An 18301-nucleotide genomic window follows, 5' to 3' on the forward strand; every position below is an offset into this window, starting at 1 on the left:
GTCAATAATTCATTTTAGAAAAGTTTTGACACTATTTTTATGAAAAAAAAACTGTTAAAATATTAATTATTTTTTTCCTTATAAAAATCCATTAGCATTTCCCTTGATTGATTGCACTTCCAGGACTTGGTCCTAGAGCAGCCTACATTTGTTTGTTGGGTTTCTTCTTCGAAATCAATAGTTTGTTCTTTCATCAGTAGTCTCTTTGTGTTTGTGTTATCAATCAAAAACAGTTCCTTTTCTTGATTTGTAGAAAAAAAAAAAGAAAAAAAAAAAGAGTTCCATTTCCAAGTATGGCTCGGGCTCTTGTTTCTACCATAATGGACTAGCTTGGTTCACTAATTGCTTTAGAGTTCAAGGACCGGCTTGGTTCACTTTTTGCTTTAGAGTCCATGTCCATAGTAAATGTCGAGGAAGAAGTCGAAAAGCTTAACGATGCAGAGGAAAGGCAAGTGAAGGAGAAAGCTGTAAATTACAGACCACAAAGTTTGGATTCATATTTATTTTTCCCCTAAAGGTTTAAAATTTTTAATTTGGTTCCCCAATGTCACCAATTTTTTGATTGGGAAATAGGAACAAGTAATGTAAAGTCAAACAAGTAATGTAAATTTTAATTTGGTTTCCTGTTGTTACCAATTTTTTGATTGGGAAATAGGAACAAGTAATGTAAAGTCAAACACGTAATGTAAATTTTAATTTGGTTTCCTAATGTTGCCAATTTTTTGATTGGGAAATAGGAACAAGTAATGTAAAGTCAAACATGTAATGTAAATTTTAATTTGGTTCCCTATTGTTAAGTCAAACATGTAATGTAAATTTTAATTTGGGTCCCTAATGTTACCAATTTTTTGATTGGGAAATAGGAACAAGTAATGTAAAGTCAAACAAGTAATGTAAATTTTAATTTGGTTCCTAATGTTACCAATTTTTTGATTGGGAAATAGGAACAAGTAATGTAAAGTCAAACACGTAATCTAAATTTTAATTTGGTTCCCTAATGTTACCAATTTTGATTGGGAAATAGGAACAAGTAATGTAAAGTCAAACATGTTACCAATATTTTGATTGGGAAATAGGAACAAGTAATGTAAAGTCAAACGCATAATGTAAATTTTAATTTGGTTCCCTAATGTTACCAATTTTTTGATTGGGAAATAGGAGCAAGTAATGTAAAGTCAAACAAGTAATGTAAAGTCAACAAGTAATGTAAAGTCAAACAAGTGACGTAAATTTTAATTTGGTTCCTAATGTTACCAATTTTTTGATTGGGAAATAGGAACAAGTAATGTAAAGTCAAACATGTAATGTAAATTTTAATTTGGTTCCCTAATGTTACCAATTTTGATTGGGAAATAGGAACAAGTAATGTAAAGTCAAACACGTAATGTGAATTTTAATTTGGTTTCCTTATGTTACCAATTTTTTGATTGAGAAATAGGAACAAGTAATGAAAAGTCAAACAAGTAATGTAAATTTTAATTTGGTTCCCTAATGTTACCAAATCATGCCACGCCAAACAAGTAATGTAAAGTCAAATAAAAAACATTAAAAAAAAAAAAGCTAATAAAATCCTTAAAAAATTAAAAAATAAAAGGAATTCAATTTTATTCTCTTGCCATCCTAACATCTCAATTGCTAACACTTAATTAAACAAGTTATTCAGAATCACCACAACCTCCTTCAATCTCAAAATCCCATCACCAAAATATTCACAACCCACTTTTGGGTCTTAGTTTTAGTTCAATACCCAACCCAAACTAAACATTTGTGACAAGATCATCCAGACATCAGCGAAAATTCTAGTGCTATATTCAGCTTTTGGGAAAATGTAGTAGATTCGAAAATATTGGAATGAGAACCAAATTGGTGTTGCACTTGCACCAATATCATTAAGAAAATAATTTTGATTTCAAATGGTTTCTACTTTCTAGGTAGGTGGACATATGAAAACTGGAAGGTAATTTTCATGCCACATCAAGTAATTTATTATTATTATTTTTAGAGAAAAAAACAAAAACACATCAAGGAAATTTTGGTCCACTAAAAACCCAAAATATAAAATTCATTCAAACAATATCTTAATGTCTAATATTATATAAAATGGGCTTACTGACCATTTTTCCACTTTCGATATTAATTTGTTAAAGTATCCCACGAGAACTATGCATGATTAATTTAGCTTTTTTTTTTTTTTTTCTTCATTTTTTTGAAGGGAACTGAGCTGTCTGGTCCAATTTTGAAAATGACGTGAAGCATAATCTAATCGGTATGTAAAATAAAATAAAATCATCGAACAAATGTGAACTAATTGACCACATGTGAAGGTAGGCCCTCTTTACTCACCGGCACGTGTGAAGGCCGGCCCTCTGAGACAACAAAGGCTTAATCTCCGCGTTGACTGACATTGTTGATTGATTGCACTTCCAGATCTTGGTCTTGTAGCTGCTACGCCTGTATCTGTTGGTTGTGTTTCTTCTCCATAATCTACAATTTGCTCTTTCATCAGTAGTCTCTTTGTGTTTGTGTTTGTGTTATCAAACAAAAAGAGTTCCTTTTCTTGATTTTCAAAAAAAAAAAAAAAAAAAAAAAATTCCATTTCCAAAGTATGGCTTGGGCTCTTGTTTCTACCATCGTGGACCAGCTTGGTTCACTCAAAAAAGAGTTCCTTTTCTTGATTTTCAAAAAAAAAAAAAAAAAAAAAAAATTCCATTTCCAAAGTATGGCTTGGGCTCTTGTTTCTACCATCGTGGACCAGCTTGGTTCACTCATTGCTTCAGAGTTCAAGGACCGGTTTGGTTCGCTTCTTGCTTCAGAGGTTGCGTCGATTGTAAATGTCAAGGAAGAAGTCGAAAAGCTTGAACGTAAATTCCACGAGATCCAGGCAAAGCTCAACGATGCAGAGGAAAGGCAAGTGAAGGAGGAAGCTGTGAGGCTTTGGTTAGAAAAGCTCAACAACGTATCCTACGAGATGGCCGACGTGTTGGATGAGTGGAACACTGCCAAGATCAAAGCAGACATTGAGAAAGAAGAAGCTGAAGCTAGTACTGCTAAGACGAGGAAGGTATTGTCCCTTGTTTCTACTTTTTTTCAGCGTCGTGATTTTGCTCGTAAGATAAAAGAAATTACTGAAAAGTTAGATGAGATTGACGGAGAGGGAGACATGTACCAGTTTGTACTGACTAGTGGCAATGAAGAAGTTGTGAGACCACCAACTGATTCCCACGTTGATGTGTCGAACATTCTAGGTCGTGATACGGTTAAGGTTGATCTAGTGAACATCCTATTGGGCAGGGGTAATGAAGAAGAAAGAAGCCCACATGTCATCTCTTTAGTGGGCATGGGTGGTGTTGGCAAAACCACTCTTGCTCAACTAGCCTATAATGATAGTGAGGTGAGTTCTGGCCATTTTGAGAAAAAAGGGTGGGTTTGTGTTTCTGATCCTTTCAATAAGTTTATGGTTGCCAAAGCAATCATTAAAAGTTTTGGAGATGCTGACTCCAACACTACTGACTGGCCAAGTCTAATGGATGAAATGTGTGACTTGATTCGGGGAAGGAAGCTTTTTCTTGTCTTGGATGATGTGTGGACCGAAGACTTCATGTTGTGGGAGCCATTTAGACTTGCACTCCAAAATGCTGTCCAAGGCAGTAGAATTCTAGTCACTACACGTAACAATAGAGTTGCAAAAGTTATGGGAAGTGCAAAAATGATCAATTTGGAGGAATTGTCTGATGGTGACTGCTGGTCGATTTTTAGTACAATAGCATTTTCTGACAGGGATGCTGAGCAACGTAAGGATTTAGAAGAGATTGGTAGGAAAATATCAGACAAGTGCAAAGGCTTGCCCCTTGCTGCAAGGACTCTAGGGAGTCTCATGCGCTTCAAGAGACAGAAGGAACAGTGGGAGAAGGTTTTTTGTAGTAGATTGTGGGAATTTGAAGACGTTGAAAGAGGTCTTTTTGCACCATTGTTACTGAGTTATTATGATTTGCCCTCGCCACTGAGACGGTGTTTCTTATATTGTGCTCTTTTTCCAAAAGATTATGACTTTTCTGATGAGGATTTGGTATCTATGTGGATGGCACAAGGTTATATTAAGTCGAATGCAAGAAGTGTGGCAAGTGATTACTTAGAAATTTTATTCATTCGCTCTCTCTTCCAAGATTTTAGGGGTGATGAATATGATAAAAATATTATGAGGTTCAAGATGCATGATATAGTGCATGATTTGGCACAATTCATGGCAAAAAATGAATGCATCACAATCAATGGTTACGAAGAGTTCAGGCCAAATCTTCAAAATGCTCGGCATTTGTATTTAGAAATTCCACATAATGCTCAAATTCCCGAGTCCATCTACAGCGCAAAAAATCTACGCACCCTCATCGTTGTGGGTCAAAATAGTTATAATGTGTTCAGGTTGTTCCATCATTTTAGAAGTTTACGGACATTAAGTTTGAGTTGTTATGGTACATTAAAGGGAATTTCAGATGAAATAGAAGATTTGATGCATTTAAGGTATCTCAAAATGCCTATTTGGCTAGAAAACGGATGGCCTAAAACCATAGGTAATCTATGCAATCTACAATCTTTGAATATTCCAAAAAATCTCACATGTGGGATCCAGAAATTACCACAGGGGATGAGTAAACTGATTAATTTAAAACATCTTATTGTGGAAGAATGTCCGACGTATCCTTGTGGGTTTCCAAGAGGGATTGGGAGATTGAGCTCTCTTACAAAATTGAGTCATTTCTATGTAGGTGGCAAGGACGATAGCCAAAGATGTGGACTCGGAGAATTAAAATATTTGAACCACCTTCAAGGAGCTCTTACAATATATGGGCTGGGGAATGTGGTAAATGCGTGTGAGGCCAAGAATGCAGAGCTCAATAAAAAGATAGGCCTCCGTGATTTGTGTCTGGACTTTATTGAAAATGGAGGAAGAATTGAAGATGGAGGAAGAATGGAGACTGATGTATCAGTTCTGAATGCCTTAGAGCCACCTCAAGGCTTGGAGAAATTACAAATTAAGCACTACTGGGGCACCACAATGTTCCCTAATTGGATGATGTCCCTAGCCAAATTGAAAAGCTTTACTCTGACAGGTGGCCTAAAGTTAGAGCGCTTACCTCCTTTGGGAAAGCTTCAGTTCCTTGAACATTTAATTATAGATGGTTGCACTCTTGCATTCAAAAAGTTGGGTGTTGAATTTTTGGGAATAGAATCTGAAAACAAGAAAGAAGGCATAATAAAAATATTCCCAAATTTGAAAACTCTCTGGTTTAGGGTTTTGTACGAGTGGGAAGAATGGATTGGGATTGGAGGACAAGAAGAGGAAGATTGTATTATTATAATGCCCTGTCTTCAAAAGTTGGAAATTTGCATCTGCCCAAAGTTAAAGTCGCTGCCGGACTTCCTTTTTAAAACTTCATTGCAGGAGTTTGAGGTGATAAAGAGTCCGATTCTCAGCGAACGTTACCAAAGAGGGACAGGAGAGGACTGGGCCAAGATTTCCCATATCCCAAACATCAAGATTGATTTTATTGAAGTGCAAAGAGAAGGTCAAGACGTTATTCGACGAGGTAACTTTTTCTACTTCTTCTCGGGCTCCTCCTTTTATTTTGCCCAAAAAAAAATAAAAAATCAATTAATATTCTTATTTTCTGCCAAAATTTCCCACTGGGAAATAATTACTAACAACGTAGGTTGATGAATTTATCAAATTCTCAATAATTTGATTAGGTTATTTCATTTACGGTTTAATGTTTATGTGGATCTTGCCCATTTTCTTCATTTCAGATGATGAAGAAGAGTTTGATGAAGAAGAGCCTGATGAAGAAGAGCAGTCTGAGGACGAAGAGTTGATGAATTCACCTGCAGGACGCATAACTCAAATTGTCTACAAGGGCTCTCATAATCATCCAAAACCTCAGCCACAACTCGCTATTAAGCCTGCAAAAGAAAGTATTAGTGACAGTGAGGATCAAGGATCACCATGCGTCGTTGAGTTAACTGGACCAGGTGACAGTGAGAATGAAGATGGGGTTGGTGATGAGCCAAATCTAAAGAAAAGGCATGTTCCCAACCTGTACATATTCATCTTTTTATTTATTTTGTTGTTGTGATTTTTGGAAATTAAAAAAAAAAAAAAAAAATTTACCTTGGAGTATACTGTAGGACGACATATGCTGTAACAGAACCAAAAATCATCAAACAAACAAGAAGTGAAGTATGCGCGAGCAATGGCAGTCCTCGTCAAGGTGGTAACTTCATCTGTTTTTGTTTATGTATTTGGTGTTTTGTTCCAATGATTGCATGGTGCAAGTAGATTCGAAGAATATTTCACCATGACATTTGAAAATCATATAAATTGAGTGACAGAGTTACATCAACTTTGGCCCCAGTTAAATGGCACAAGAACAAGAAAATAGAGGGTTGTATAAATAAGTTACCTCTAAGATGAAGCTTCGGAATTTATATAATTTGGAGTGCGATGAGCTTTTGATTTTGATTGTCTCATCTGATTTGCAATCAATTTTTAAAAAGTGATCTATTTATAATTTATTTCCTAAATTTTTGAAATTTAATGTATATTGAAGGGACTGAAGCTTACAATTCTAAAATATGGTTAAATATGTTAGTGAGGCTGTCTCTTAATTTTAGGGGTACTTATAGGGTCCGTTTGAATACAACTTATTTTTGCTGAAACTGAAAACTAAAACTGATAACTGAAAACACTGTAGGAAAATAATTTTTAAATGTGTGAATAGTGCTGTGAGATCTATTTTTAATATTTTTTTCTAAATAAAGTGGTTGTGGGTCCCGTGAATAGTGTGTAAACAATTCATAAACAGTGTAATTTGTCTTCTGTACAGTGAATCCATGTGCATGAACAGTGCAGTTACTGTTCATACACGCTAAAAAAAAAAAAAAAAAAAGAGAAAGGAAACGTGATTCAGTAAACGCAGTCGCACAAATAAGTTGAATCCAAACGCTCTAATAGTCTAAGTTAAACTTTTATTAGAATATTGGAAATTAAACACATAAAAAAAAATGTCTTTGAGTTGGGCGAACCATGTTAAATATTGTTGTCTTGTGTGAATATTTTTATTTCTTAATCATGTGAATGCACTTTGCCCAAATTCCAATAGTTTGTATGCTGTGTAATTGGTTTATCCCCATTTTCTCGATGAGATCATTATAATAAGTCAAGATTAAATTCTCATTTCGTAGGCTTGTCTTTCCTGCTGTATGGTGATTACATAATCAGCAATGACCTATGAGCCATACTTCTCAAAAGCTATCAGTTAATTAAAAGAACTAAAGTGTGTTTCCTGTGGCGCTAACAATTTGATCTTCGCTTGTTTTTCAAAGCTAGTTTAGTCTTATCTTCCTTCGAAGACATGTTGTCGTGGCCTAAAATGTGGCACAAGCTCACAGCGAATCCAACCACCCAGGCCTACCTTCAAAATAACGATTTTGTGAGGATGATGCATGAGCTCCATAATAACTATCTTAAGGACAAGAGGGTTATACAAGCGCTTGGGGTTTTGTTGAACATCAACATCTGGACACCTACTTCTGTGGATGCAGAGATTCCTCAGTCTTCGTCTTTGCTGTCGCTGCAGCCGGAGAGGAAGAAAAGCGCAGAGACTGAGCTGGCAGAGGAACTGGATCTGATGGAGTTGACAGCAGATGAGGGGATGGATAGGGAGTCGCAGGCATGTAAGGAACAGGAAATGGGCAATGCAGCATACACTAAGAATGATTTCGATACTGCAATTGCGCATTATACTAAGGTGATGGAGTTGGATGATGGGAACATTTCGTGTCTCATGAATCGGGCTGTTGCTTATCTGGCAATAGGACAGGTATGACAAATCTGGTTACAACATTTTCTTGGCCAGACTGGTTTACCTCTGATTTTGATTGTAATATGTTTGTTTTTTTTTTTTTTTTTTGGTTACAATTGAGTTTATATATATGCTCATTGGTATTATTTTACTTGTAATTTTGTTTGCTTTTGGTTTCAATTTAGTTATGTTGTTGTACTTGACCGGGTTGATGAATGTCTCACTGATGTGTGTGTGTAATTTGAACTCCGTTGCTCCTTCCTTAGTGTCAAAAAGGCTCAAAAATAAAAATTGGTGGAGTTATTTAGGTTTGATTACTTGTGACAAGATGGGTTTGATGTGGAATAGCAATAATAGGGAGGTCTAATTTGTTGTTAATTTTTTGCCTTTTGTTGACAATGTTTTTCTTGATATGCCAAATTTAAAACCTTTATGTTGATGACTTGTGTGGCAGCTTAGTGGATTGGTCCACCATGGTTGCTCTCTCTTAGATAAGGGTAAAACTTATTACACACAAGTGTTTAATAATACTAAAATCATGTGTTTATATCATGTTTTAATTTCAAAATTATGAGTTAGACTTACTATTTTAGTGTTATTGCACACGTGGATACACACACTGCCCCTTAGATTATGTTGTCTGAACTTGAGAGTTGGGTATGTATGCTTTGTGCTTAGAAGTTATAAAGTTCTCTCAATGTGGGCAGCTGTTACCAAGACTGGAAAGTAGAAAAGGTTAAAATTTTGCAATATGTGACTCCTACCATATTGGTTCTTTAGTTTGATGAGTTGGAGTTCATATGGATGTGGACATTGGGGCATATTATATGATTTCCATTAAGGCTCTGTCAATTATTTCTTTATCACAACGTCAACTAAGAGAGAGAGAGAGAGAGAGAGAGAGAGAGAGTGAAGAAGAAGAAGAAGAAGAAGAAGAATTCTATTTGATACACCTCAGCTAGGTCCAACTTGCTGAGTTACCTAAATCGTATCATCTTGTCAGCACTGATGAGTAACTAGTATATAAATCCTTCTTGGCTTTTTCATATGCTACTTTAGTTAATGCTGAGTCTGGTATTAAGTTTTTTATTAGAAGTTGCTGGTTAAGGTTTAAAGTTTTACCTATTTGGCAACTTCCAAATTTTTGGGACTGGGTTCTTCTAGAAGCCCATGATTCTTTATTTATTTATTTTTACGTCTTGAGTCCTTTTTCAATTTGGTTTTGAAGTTCTTAATTACCTTTCGTTATAATTAGAAGTTCTAGTCTTTTAAGGAAAAAGTTAGGAAAAATTACACTTTACCACCCTAAACTATACCTCATATTACACTTTGCACCCTAAACTTTTCAAATGCATGTTTTGCAGCCTAAACTATGACCCTTGTAACACTTTGCACCCGATGTTAAGTTTGTTGTTAACTTGGATGAAAATCCAAAGTTTAAGGTGCAAAGTGTATTCAAGAGTATAGTTAAGGTGGTAAAGTTTAATTTCTCATTTGTTTTTAAGGGATTGAGAAGATGTGCAATTGGATATTTTCACGTGATGTCATATTTTTCCATCCAAGTTAATGGCAAACTTAATGTCAGGAAGCAAAGTATCACAATGGTCATATTTCAAGATACAAAATGTGCATTAAAAGATTTTGGGATCTAAAGTATAATCTAGGGTATAGTATAGGATTGTAAAATGTAATTTTCCCAAAACGTAATGTAGGAGTTCTAGTCTTTTTAGCAATATTGGCAATGGCCTATAAAAGAATCTTTATATATTCAATAAATAAAAAATTGTGAGATTGATTTTAATAAAATTATAGCAGCATTTTTCTCTCCCCGATCTTATTGATCGTTGTAATCTGGGTTCTTGATTTGTGCCACTATAGTACACTTCCAATGTACTAGGGTTTAGCAATCTGTTATAAGCAAACTATTGTACTCCATTCGGAGATAGTTGATATTTTGATGAATGAAAAATATGGTCTTTTGGTTTAGTGCTGACTCCAGTTCCACCCTAGGTGTTGAATTTTAGTGGTTTTTGTAAGATTGAATTTAATCAACCATTTAATTGGCTTTATTCTGTGACCAATTTGCTTGTAATTTAGCACTTAGCAATCCTGTATTTAGGTGGGAAAATTGTAAGGGTAGTGTGTGAGAAGTTGTGAAGAAAAGCTCAAGAGTGTACAAGAAAAACAGAGGTTCGAGGCTAGGGCTCGCGGGTGGATCGCAACTGGCAAGCCGCCAAAAGCTGGCACGTGAGAGGCACACTGGGAAGCTGAAGGGTTGCGCCAACTGTCACGCTACAGGACAAAAGTTCCAGACTGGCCAGGCCGTTACGTCGCGACTTGAACTCGCGACTTGGACAAGCCACGAGACCAAGTCGCCAACTTGCCCTGTTTGGCAAAAACTGACGTTTTGCATTCCCTTCTCACCTTACTATATATACACCCTTATACCCATCATTTTGAGAGAGCTTCTAGAGAGAATTTTGTGAGAGAAAACCCTAGAGAAAAACAAGATTGCCTCATCCCCAATCTTCATCTAAAGAGACTCTACAAATTCCTCTACTCTCTTCCTCTCCATTGTCATACCCATGAAATGTTATTTACCAAACTTTTATCTCACCACACCCACGTCTGTGAGAAGGTCCATTTGGTGCTTAGGGAAGCAGTTTGGGAAGAAACCAATGGTGATTGGTTGATGCTATGGTCTATAGCGAAATCCGTTAAGCTAGAAAAGAAAAAGGTTCGGCGCAACCTCGTTGGAGTAGGAAGCTTGGAGGGCTTAGGTACCTAGGTAGATTAGGCTTGGAGGGTCTATTGCTGTTCATGTATCCCAACTACATTTTCTAGTGGATTATTGACCGCTTGGAGGGCGGCGGAGAGGTTTTACGCCGAGGGCTTCAGTTTCCTCTTCGATAACACATCGAGTGTTATCCTTGTGTTTGCATTTCTCTTCCCTTTATCTTTACCATTTAATTACAGTTGTGTGTGTGATTATTTATGATTTAGATTGTGTCTTTATTCCGATATAAGCTATTTATCATTTTCCGCACATAAGTTGTTTGTTTTATAGCTTGTGTTGGTATTTTTGTAATTGAGGGTCTAAACGTTCAAGGGTGTTTCATACCCATATTGAACTTTCAGTTTTCTCACTTGGCGTTGACTCCTAGAGTCCTAGGTCATATTCCTTTATTTTCTAGTCTTTCAATTTTACTTTTAATTTTTTTTTGGTATTCATGTGTCAGAAAGCACTTATTGGATATTTGAAACTATGTTATGTTATGTTTGATGTGGTACTGCGGAAGCAGAGACGGAACTAGGATTCAGAAATGGGGGGGCTAAAGTATAAAAAAAGAAATTGGTATAGACCAAACTTAACATATGCTTGTTCAATTGCATTGTGTTAATTAACAGCATAATTATATTCGTCGTAATTCTAGATTATTTTATAATGAACTATTACCAATTTTATATATGGTGATTTTTCAAAAATTTATTTGATGGATTTTAGAAATTGGGACATCAAACTAAATGTTGACAATACTGCATTTTCAATATGAGCTTCTAATTTATTTTAAATTTTTCTTAATAAAAAAAATAATTTAATTGAAAATTATTTTTCCATGATCTTAAAAAAAAAAAAGGCAACAATAATTAATTATAAGGAATTTATCCTACATCTACCTAACCATTTAAATAATATTTTGACATAAGATTGTCAAATTTCTCTCATTTTTTAAAAAGTAACACTACCAAACAATTTACTATAGGAAACTCATTATATAATTTTTTTAATAAAAAAAAATTAACATTATTATTATAGCAAACACAACTAAAAACTTTTTAAAACGTACTTCACAGTTCACACCGTGTGAACTGAAAATCATACATTTGATAATGCCAGATTTGTGCTTTTGTTGTCAATATTAGTTTGTCTGCAAGTAATTCATGTTATTTTTGGGGCAATTGGGTTTCTTTGTTTGCAAGTAATTCATATTTTTTTTGGGTAATTGGGTTTCTTTAGACCAAATTTGTGCCTTTTTTTTTGTTATTATCCAGAGGTTATTGTAATTATTCTTTAGGCAACTGGGCAAAAGGGATAGAATAGAACATATACTTTTGGATTTCATGGGCCAATTTATAATTTTTTTGGAGGGAGGGGGCCAAGATTGCATATTTTGGGGCAAATTGAAAATTTTCTTTGTGTACACACATACTAAGAATTTTTTTCCCAAAATTTGGGCCCACCCAGCCCAAGGCTAGGTCCGTCTCTGTGTGGAAGGAGAGAAATAGTCATATTTTTGACAATATAGAATGATCAATGGCTTAGTTACAAACATTGGTCTGTACTCTGATTGATTGGGCTCGTGCGTGGGCTCTTACTTGTAGAATTTCCTTATTAGGTTTCATATATTCACTTCACTCTTGCGTATGATTCTTTTGTAGTTCTTTTAGATTACATTGTGCTCATCATTGTGAACATGAAGTAACCTCTTAAATAAAATATCATTACTTATCAAAAAAGAAACCCTTCATGATCACATCAAGAACCCTAATTTAGTGTTAAACTCCTAAAGATCCTACATAAAAATTGGTATATTAGCTTGTCCTGCATCATTACTTACTGTATTCAAATGTCTGATATTTGCATTTATATATTTTTTCAACTACACTTTGATCCAAGTTCTTATATTATTGTTTTTTCAGTATGATGAATGTATTAAAGATTGTGACGAGGTTGTTGAAAGGGGAAGACAACTTAAATCAGATTCTAAGATGATTGCAATAACTTTGAGTAGGAAAGGAACTGCCCTGGTGAAAATGGCAAAACACTCACAGGACTATGAACTTGCTATTGAGACCTTCAAGAAAGCTCTCTCAGAGCATTGCATCCCAGGAACATTGAAGAAACTAAATGATGCTGAACAAGCAAAGAGGGAACTAGGGCAGCAAGAATATTTTGATACAAAATTAGCTAATGAGGAACATGAGAAAGGTATTCCCTTCCGGAACACCTAACCCATTGTTCTATTTGTCTTATAGATGATGTTGCGGTTTGTTCCTCTTGATATGGATTTCATTCCTACAAGTTGGTTCTTTCCATATATGTTTTGTCTTATTCTTTACTCATTTCATTCCTATTTACTTTGTTTCTTGTCATAATCATTTGAGTTTAATTGCAATCATTTAAAGTCTTACCCACCACACAAGGATTTCACTTATGTGGGGTTAGGAGTGCTGGTTGGTGGACAGCCCTACCTCCAATTTTTGGAGAGATTGATTCATGGGCTTGAACCTGCAACATATTGCTTGGGTAGAGGGAACATAGATTTTCAAAATGGGTCAAGAAAAATGATAACTTTGAACAAGTCACATCTTAGCTACTGAAACAAATAATCTAATTCAAGATCAATGAAAAATGAGTAACAAAACTGTCCTTGATATATATTCCTTTTTTTTTTCTAGCATATTATAGTTCCAAAGAAAACCCTAGCAAAAATTTCTGTGTATCCATGCCGGTTGACTTAGATAATTCCTCGACAGCTTCAGGGGAAGCCAGTGTCTCTTCCTCTGGCAATCAAAGTCAACCTCTAAAGCCAACCACTAAGAAAAACCAATGCCTTCTTGGAATGCCAGGCAATCAAAGTCAACCTCAAATTTAAGAACTTTTTTGTTTTTGACTTGTTTTTTGGGTTTTTGATTTTTTGACAGATCCAAATGTGGAGGTGGTTGCTCTATCTCCAAAGACCCTATTGGTGACTAATGAATTTGTTTGTGAAATTTGCAAGAAAGGGTTTAAGAGGGAACCGAATCTGCAGCTTCATCGGCGAGGTCACAATCTTTCTTGGAAGCCAAGTCAGGGCTCAGTCTCTACAGTTGATTCATCTCCACCAATGCCAGCACCTGCTCAAGCTCAAGCTCAACTAGCTCCTCCACAGTCAACTGGTGCAATATCCTTGGTTTTGCCAATCAAGAGTCCAGGCAAGTAGAACAAGAATTTAGAAAATTTTCAATCTTTTCTGTGTTGAGTTCTGTCGGATGTTTGTCTAAACCAATAACAAATCTATGTTGTCTCTTTCTCTGTTTTGATCTATTTATCACACAGTACAGGTAGGAGAAGTGGGTTTTGAGAAAGGAAACCATTATTGATTCTCCTCTCTCCAAAAGTAGTTTTTTTTTTTTTGATAATTTAAAAAATATAAAAAATTAAAAAGAAGAAAAGCCTAAGTTTCCATATCATATAAGAGTTTTAATGAGCCCCTTTTGTTTTCTGTTATAAAAAAATAAAAGAATTTTATTTATTTTTATGATTATTATTTTGCAGAAGAAACAAGTGAAAATGAAATAGCGTCAGAGCATCATGGTATGGAGATTGATATCGAAGAAGTTAAGATGACTGATTCAAGTGAACAAAAGAAATTTGAAATTGAAGAAATGGGTAATGACGCTTCACAAACAAGACAACCAGATGTTATACAGGTTGAGGATATGCAACTGCAAGCATCAAGTACTCTGAAACCTCAAAGAGTGTTGTTTGATGTCAATGCAGTAAATATCCTTAAATCTAGTGGGCTGATACAATCTCAGATTGAAGACGTTGAGATGAAATCTGAAGCAAGTGAGCAACGTGGATTTTTTCTTATGCAGGGTGGTTTAGGATTAACTATGCTGCCAAAGGATGAGGATTGGAAGAACGCCAAAGAGATTTACTTGATGGACAACGAGTTGTCCATTTTACCTGAGAATCCAAGGTGTCCCAATCTGTCAGCTCTGTTCCTTCCCAGAAACTACAAATTGAGAACGATTCCTCCGTCATTTTTTGATCACATGCCAGCCCTTCAAATCCTGAACTTATCCAGGACTAGTATCAAGTCATTGCCTGATTCCATTATCAAATTGGTAAGCCTCAAAAGACTGTTTCTAAATAATTGTCATCGTCTCATGACGTTGTCGCCAAAAGTTGGAGATCTCAAGCAACTTGAGGTTATTGATCTTGAAGGGGCAAAGATTATGGATTTACCTATGGAGATTAAGGAGTTAACTAATCTGAAATACTTGGAAGTTTCATTTTATGGATATATTAGTAATGGCAATGGCAAGAAAGCCATGCAATCCAATGCAGTGGTTCCTTGTGGGGTAATTTCTGCATTGTCTCTGTTAGAGGAGTTGAATATTGATGTGAATCCAGATGACGAGCGGTGGGATGCACGTGTGGAAGATATTGTTACTGAAATATGTACCTTAAAGAGGTTGGAAACTCTTAAATTTTATTTTCCAAGGGTGGAACTTTTGAGGCACTTTCAGTGGAATAGCCTAACACTGTCTTATTTCAGATTTACTATTGGTCGCCATGTTAAGCGCATTATGTCTCGAGTCCCATGTGATGTTGAGTTTGAGCTGGAACGATGGGGGAAATGTTTGAAATACATAAATGGTGTGGGTGTCCCTGGAGATATTAAGAAGGTACTCCAACATGCAGTGGCATTTTTCTTGGACAGGCATGCGACTGTTAAGAAGCTATCTGATTTTGGTCTTAGAAATATGAAGCAACTAAAATGCTGTGTCATGGGGGAATGTAATGAGGTCCAAGTTATTGTAGATGAAGAAGATGATGCCAGAAAAATAGTATCTGATTCATATGGTACTGAAAGAATTGTTCTAGGATCACTTGAATACCTTTATATATATTATATGAAGAATTTAAGGAGCATATGGGAAGGGTCAGTACAGAAGAATTCTTTATTTCTTCTCAAGTCCTTGACATTGCGCACATGTCCCCAGTTGACCACTATTTTCACACAAGGGTTGCTTGATAACCTATGCAACTTAGAAGAGCTAAAAGTTGAAGACTGTCCCTCCATCAAAAGCATAGTAAGCTGCGAAATCTCTGCTGAGCATAAAACCTCTTATTTTCTTCCAAATTTGAAGAAGATTTCACTTCATTACATGCCTGGATTAGTTAGCATCTCTAGTGGTTTACACATTGCTCCGAAGTTAGAATGGTTGAGTTTTTATAATTGTCCAGATCTTAAGAATCCATTAATTGATGAAATCTCTAGTCAAGACTTGAAGAAGATAAAGGGTGAGAGGAGTTGGTGGGAAGCATTGGAGTGGAGCAACAGTTGTCCAAGTTATTTGGAAGAAATTTTTGTTTTAATTGACATACGGGATTGCTGAGCACTTGAAAAATATTCCATAGTCAAAATTAGTGTGCATTGCCTTATGCAAAGCTCATTGGTTCAATGTCAATGATAGTATCTGATCTTAAGCTGAGGCATCCATGGACTGCATTCTATTTGCTCTGCTCATAGCCTCATACTCCTCTTGTAGCAGCTATGGCGTTTAGAGCTTAGCTATTTGTGAAAAAAATATGTAGTGTGTTTTGGTTTCTGATCCACCAAACACAAATTTGCTAACGAAATCCAAGTCATATATGGTAAGCCCTAGACTAATATAGTCCATTAAAGTTTGCGACTGTGATACTTTTTTTTCCCTTCCCATTTGAAGCCAGAATTCTTTCCTGGTTGCATAGTCAAAATAAAAATCAGTGTTTTTACTTTTTACTCAAGTAATGACAAATGTCCCCTCAAAAAAAAGAAAAAGAAAAAAAAAGTAATGACAAATGAATTATCACGAGTATGCTTTTCCCGTCAATTAATTTTATGGTGGCAACGTCCATATTGTTTTGTTTCATGGATGCTAGTTTCTTCTTTCTTATATGTCACAGTCACTATGGCTTAACGTTTGCCATCTAATTACCTAACCCTATATCAATCAAAGGATTTTTTTTCTTTATTATTGTTATTATTATTTAAGTACACAAATACGACCATAGCCATAGGAACCCTGACGTTAGTAAAATCACTAGGCGGATGCTAAAAAGTTTTTCCAAAATCAGTATAGAAAACTCATTATGTAATGATTCATAAAATCAATCATGTGATTTAAATCACAATACTCTTTAAATTATTTAAACAAGTCATGGTTTATTAAATAGATCACGTGACTAAAAGTACACATGAATGATAATTTGAATTGTCAATTTGTCATGTAGTTGGTTTGAGGATTTTTCTTTCAACCAATTTGTAAATAAACTCTATTTATAATTTTCATGAGTTTACTTCAAATTATAATTTTTAACCTGAAAATTTTAAGAAATTAAAAGTCTCACCTTGTATTATATGCTGATTCAATCTTAAAGAAGCCATAATTAGTCAAACAAACTCTTTGATGCTTTATTCTTTCAAAACCCCCTAATTTTCCCTCTAATTCTCATGGTTAGTTATTTATACTTCGTTTCTCTTAACCAATTGAAAAGCACCAATTCATATATCATTTTTTAATCAGTTTTTTTTTTTTTTTTCTATAAAAAACATTATATTTTTTATTTTAATAAATTTCCTCAACAATAATATTTTATTAATTTTAATCATGGATACATTTGCATGTTTATGTTTAAATTGAATATCATACATTATTTGTAATAGTTTAACTATGTTTTTTCTTATATATTTTAAATTGATTCATATAATTTTTTAAAATAAAATAATTTTTAATCCAATAATTGATATTGAATCCGTGAACCACCATATGATTATACCACTCAATATTGTTGAATGGTGAACTACTTTTCCATCCTTCCCTTATTTAAGGAAAATTTTAATTCTTTTGATAATAATAAAAAATATAATTTTAATCATACATAAAATGGAGAGAATTTAAAACTCATAGTTAAGAGAGAGTGTAGAGTTTATTTCCAAACTAGTTCGAAATAAAGTTCATATTACATTACATGATATATAGTTAAAATTACCATCCACACGTATTGTTTATTAATCACATAACATTTTTAATGAGTTCTATAATTTTTTAAATTAACACATGAATGACTTTATAAATAGACACATAGTTGGTTAAATTAAGTAGGCTATAAACAAGCCGAGTTGAGTATTAAAAATTCAAGCTTGTTCACTTAAATTTTATTTCGAACACAAGTCAAGGTCAAACTCATTATCAAACAAGATTACATGTTCAATCTTGGTTAATTCTCTTGTTGAATAAGCTCGAGCTTGTTTGCAAATTACTCAAATAGATTATTTAGATTGTGATTTGATTCAAGAAAATTTGTGGACACAATTTTATGTTACAACTTTTGTACCATATTTTATGAGTGATGAAGAAATTATGGTGATATAAAAGCAATAAACTTTTTTTTCTTAGGATAAATTGATAATTAGCCACTTTACAATAACTCATATAATAATTTTATTTTTATTTATTATTTGTTAAGAATCACTAATATTTGAGTTATGTGTTATGATAAAAGTTGTGATGCATAGATTCCACTCTCTTTATCTTTACAGAAAATTATTAAATACACCATTTGCTTTCCTTTCACATTCACACTAAACTTGTAAGAAAACATTGATTGAGGAAGAAGAAGTACAAGC

At 34.5% G+C, this 18301-nt stretch overlaps 1 protein-coding gene across 3 annotated transcripts; it reads left to right on the forward strand.

The window, feature by feature from the left end:
- Nucleotides 1–2665: 2665 nt before the first annotated feature.
- LOC111983057 (uncharacterized) lies at nt 2666–16529 on the forward strand. 3 transcript variants are annotated; one of them, XM_065760595.1, is made up of 8 exons: nt 2666–5585; nt 5803–6076; nt 6181–6263; nt 7378–7874; nt 12558–12846; nt 13563–13832; nt 14176–15100; nt 15185–16529. In XM_065760595.1, the coding sequence occupies exons 1-8, from the start codon at nt 2720–2722 to the stop codon at nt 16026–16028; spliced, it is 6048 nt and encodes a 2015-aa protein (XP_065616667.1). In that variant the 5' UTR covers nt 2666–2719; the 3' UTR covers nt 16029–16529. The 3 variants fall into 3 exon arrangements, with proteins under 3 accessions (XP_065616667.1, XP_023870478.2, XP_023870479.2); XM_024014710.2 differs by having other exon boundaries at nt 14176–16529; XM_024014711.2 differs by having other exon boundaries at nt 2667–5585; nt 13644–13832; nt 14176–16529.
- The last annotated feature ends 1772 nt before the right edge of the window (nt 16530–18301 follow it).

This window comes from Quercus suber, unplaced genomic scaffold (assembly GCF_002906115.3).
Source record: "Quercus suber isolate HL8 unplaced genomic scaffold, Cork oak 2.0 scaffold_373, whole genome shotgun sequence".
Classification (NCBI taxonomy): Eukaryota; Viridiplantae; Streptophyta; class Magnoliopsida; order Fagales; family Fagaceae; genus Quercus; species Quercus suber.

What these genes read in the sequence shown, in the direction of transcription:
- LOC111983057 (XM_024014710.2), top strand. Translation starts at nt 2,720, where the DNA reads ATGGCTTGGGCTCTTGTTTCTACCATCGTGGACCAGCTTGGTTCACTC. An exon ending in GAGCCAAATCTAAAGAAAAG is followed by an intron (nt 6,077 to 6,180) that starts GCATGTTCCCAA and finishes AGTATACTGTAG; the next exon opens with GACGACATATGCTGTAACAG. An exon ending in CAATGGCAGTCCTCGTCAAG is followed by an intron (nt 6,264 to 7,377) that starts GTGGTAACTTCA and finishes TGTTTTTCAAAG; the next exon opens with CTAGTTTAGTCTTATCTTCC.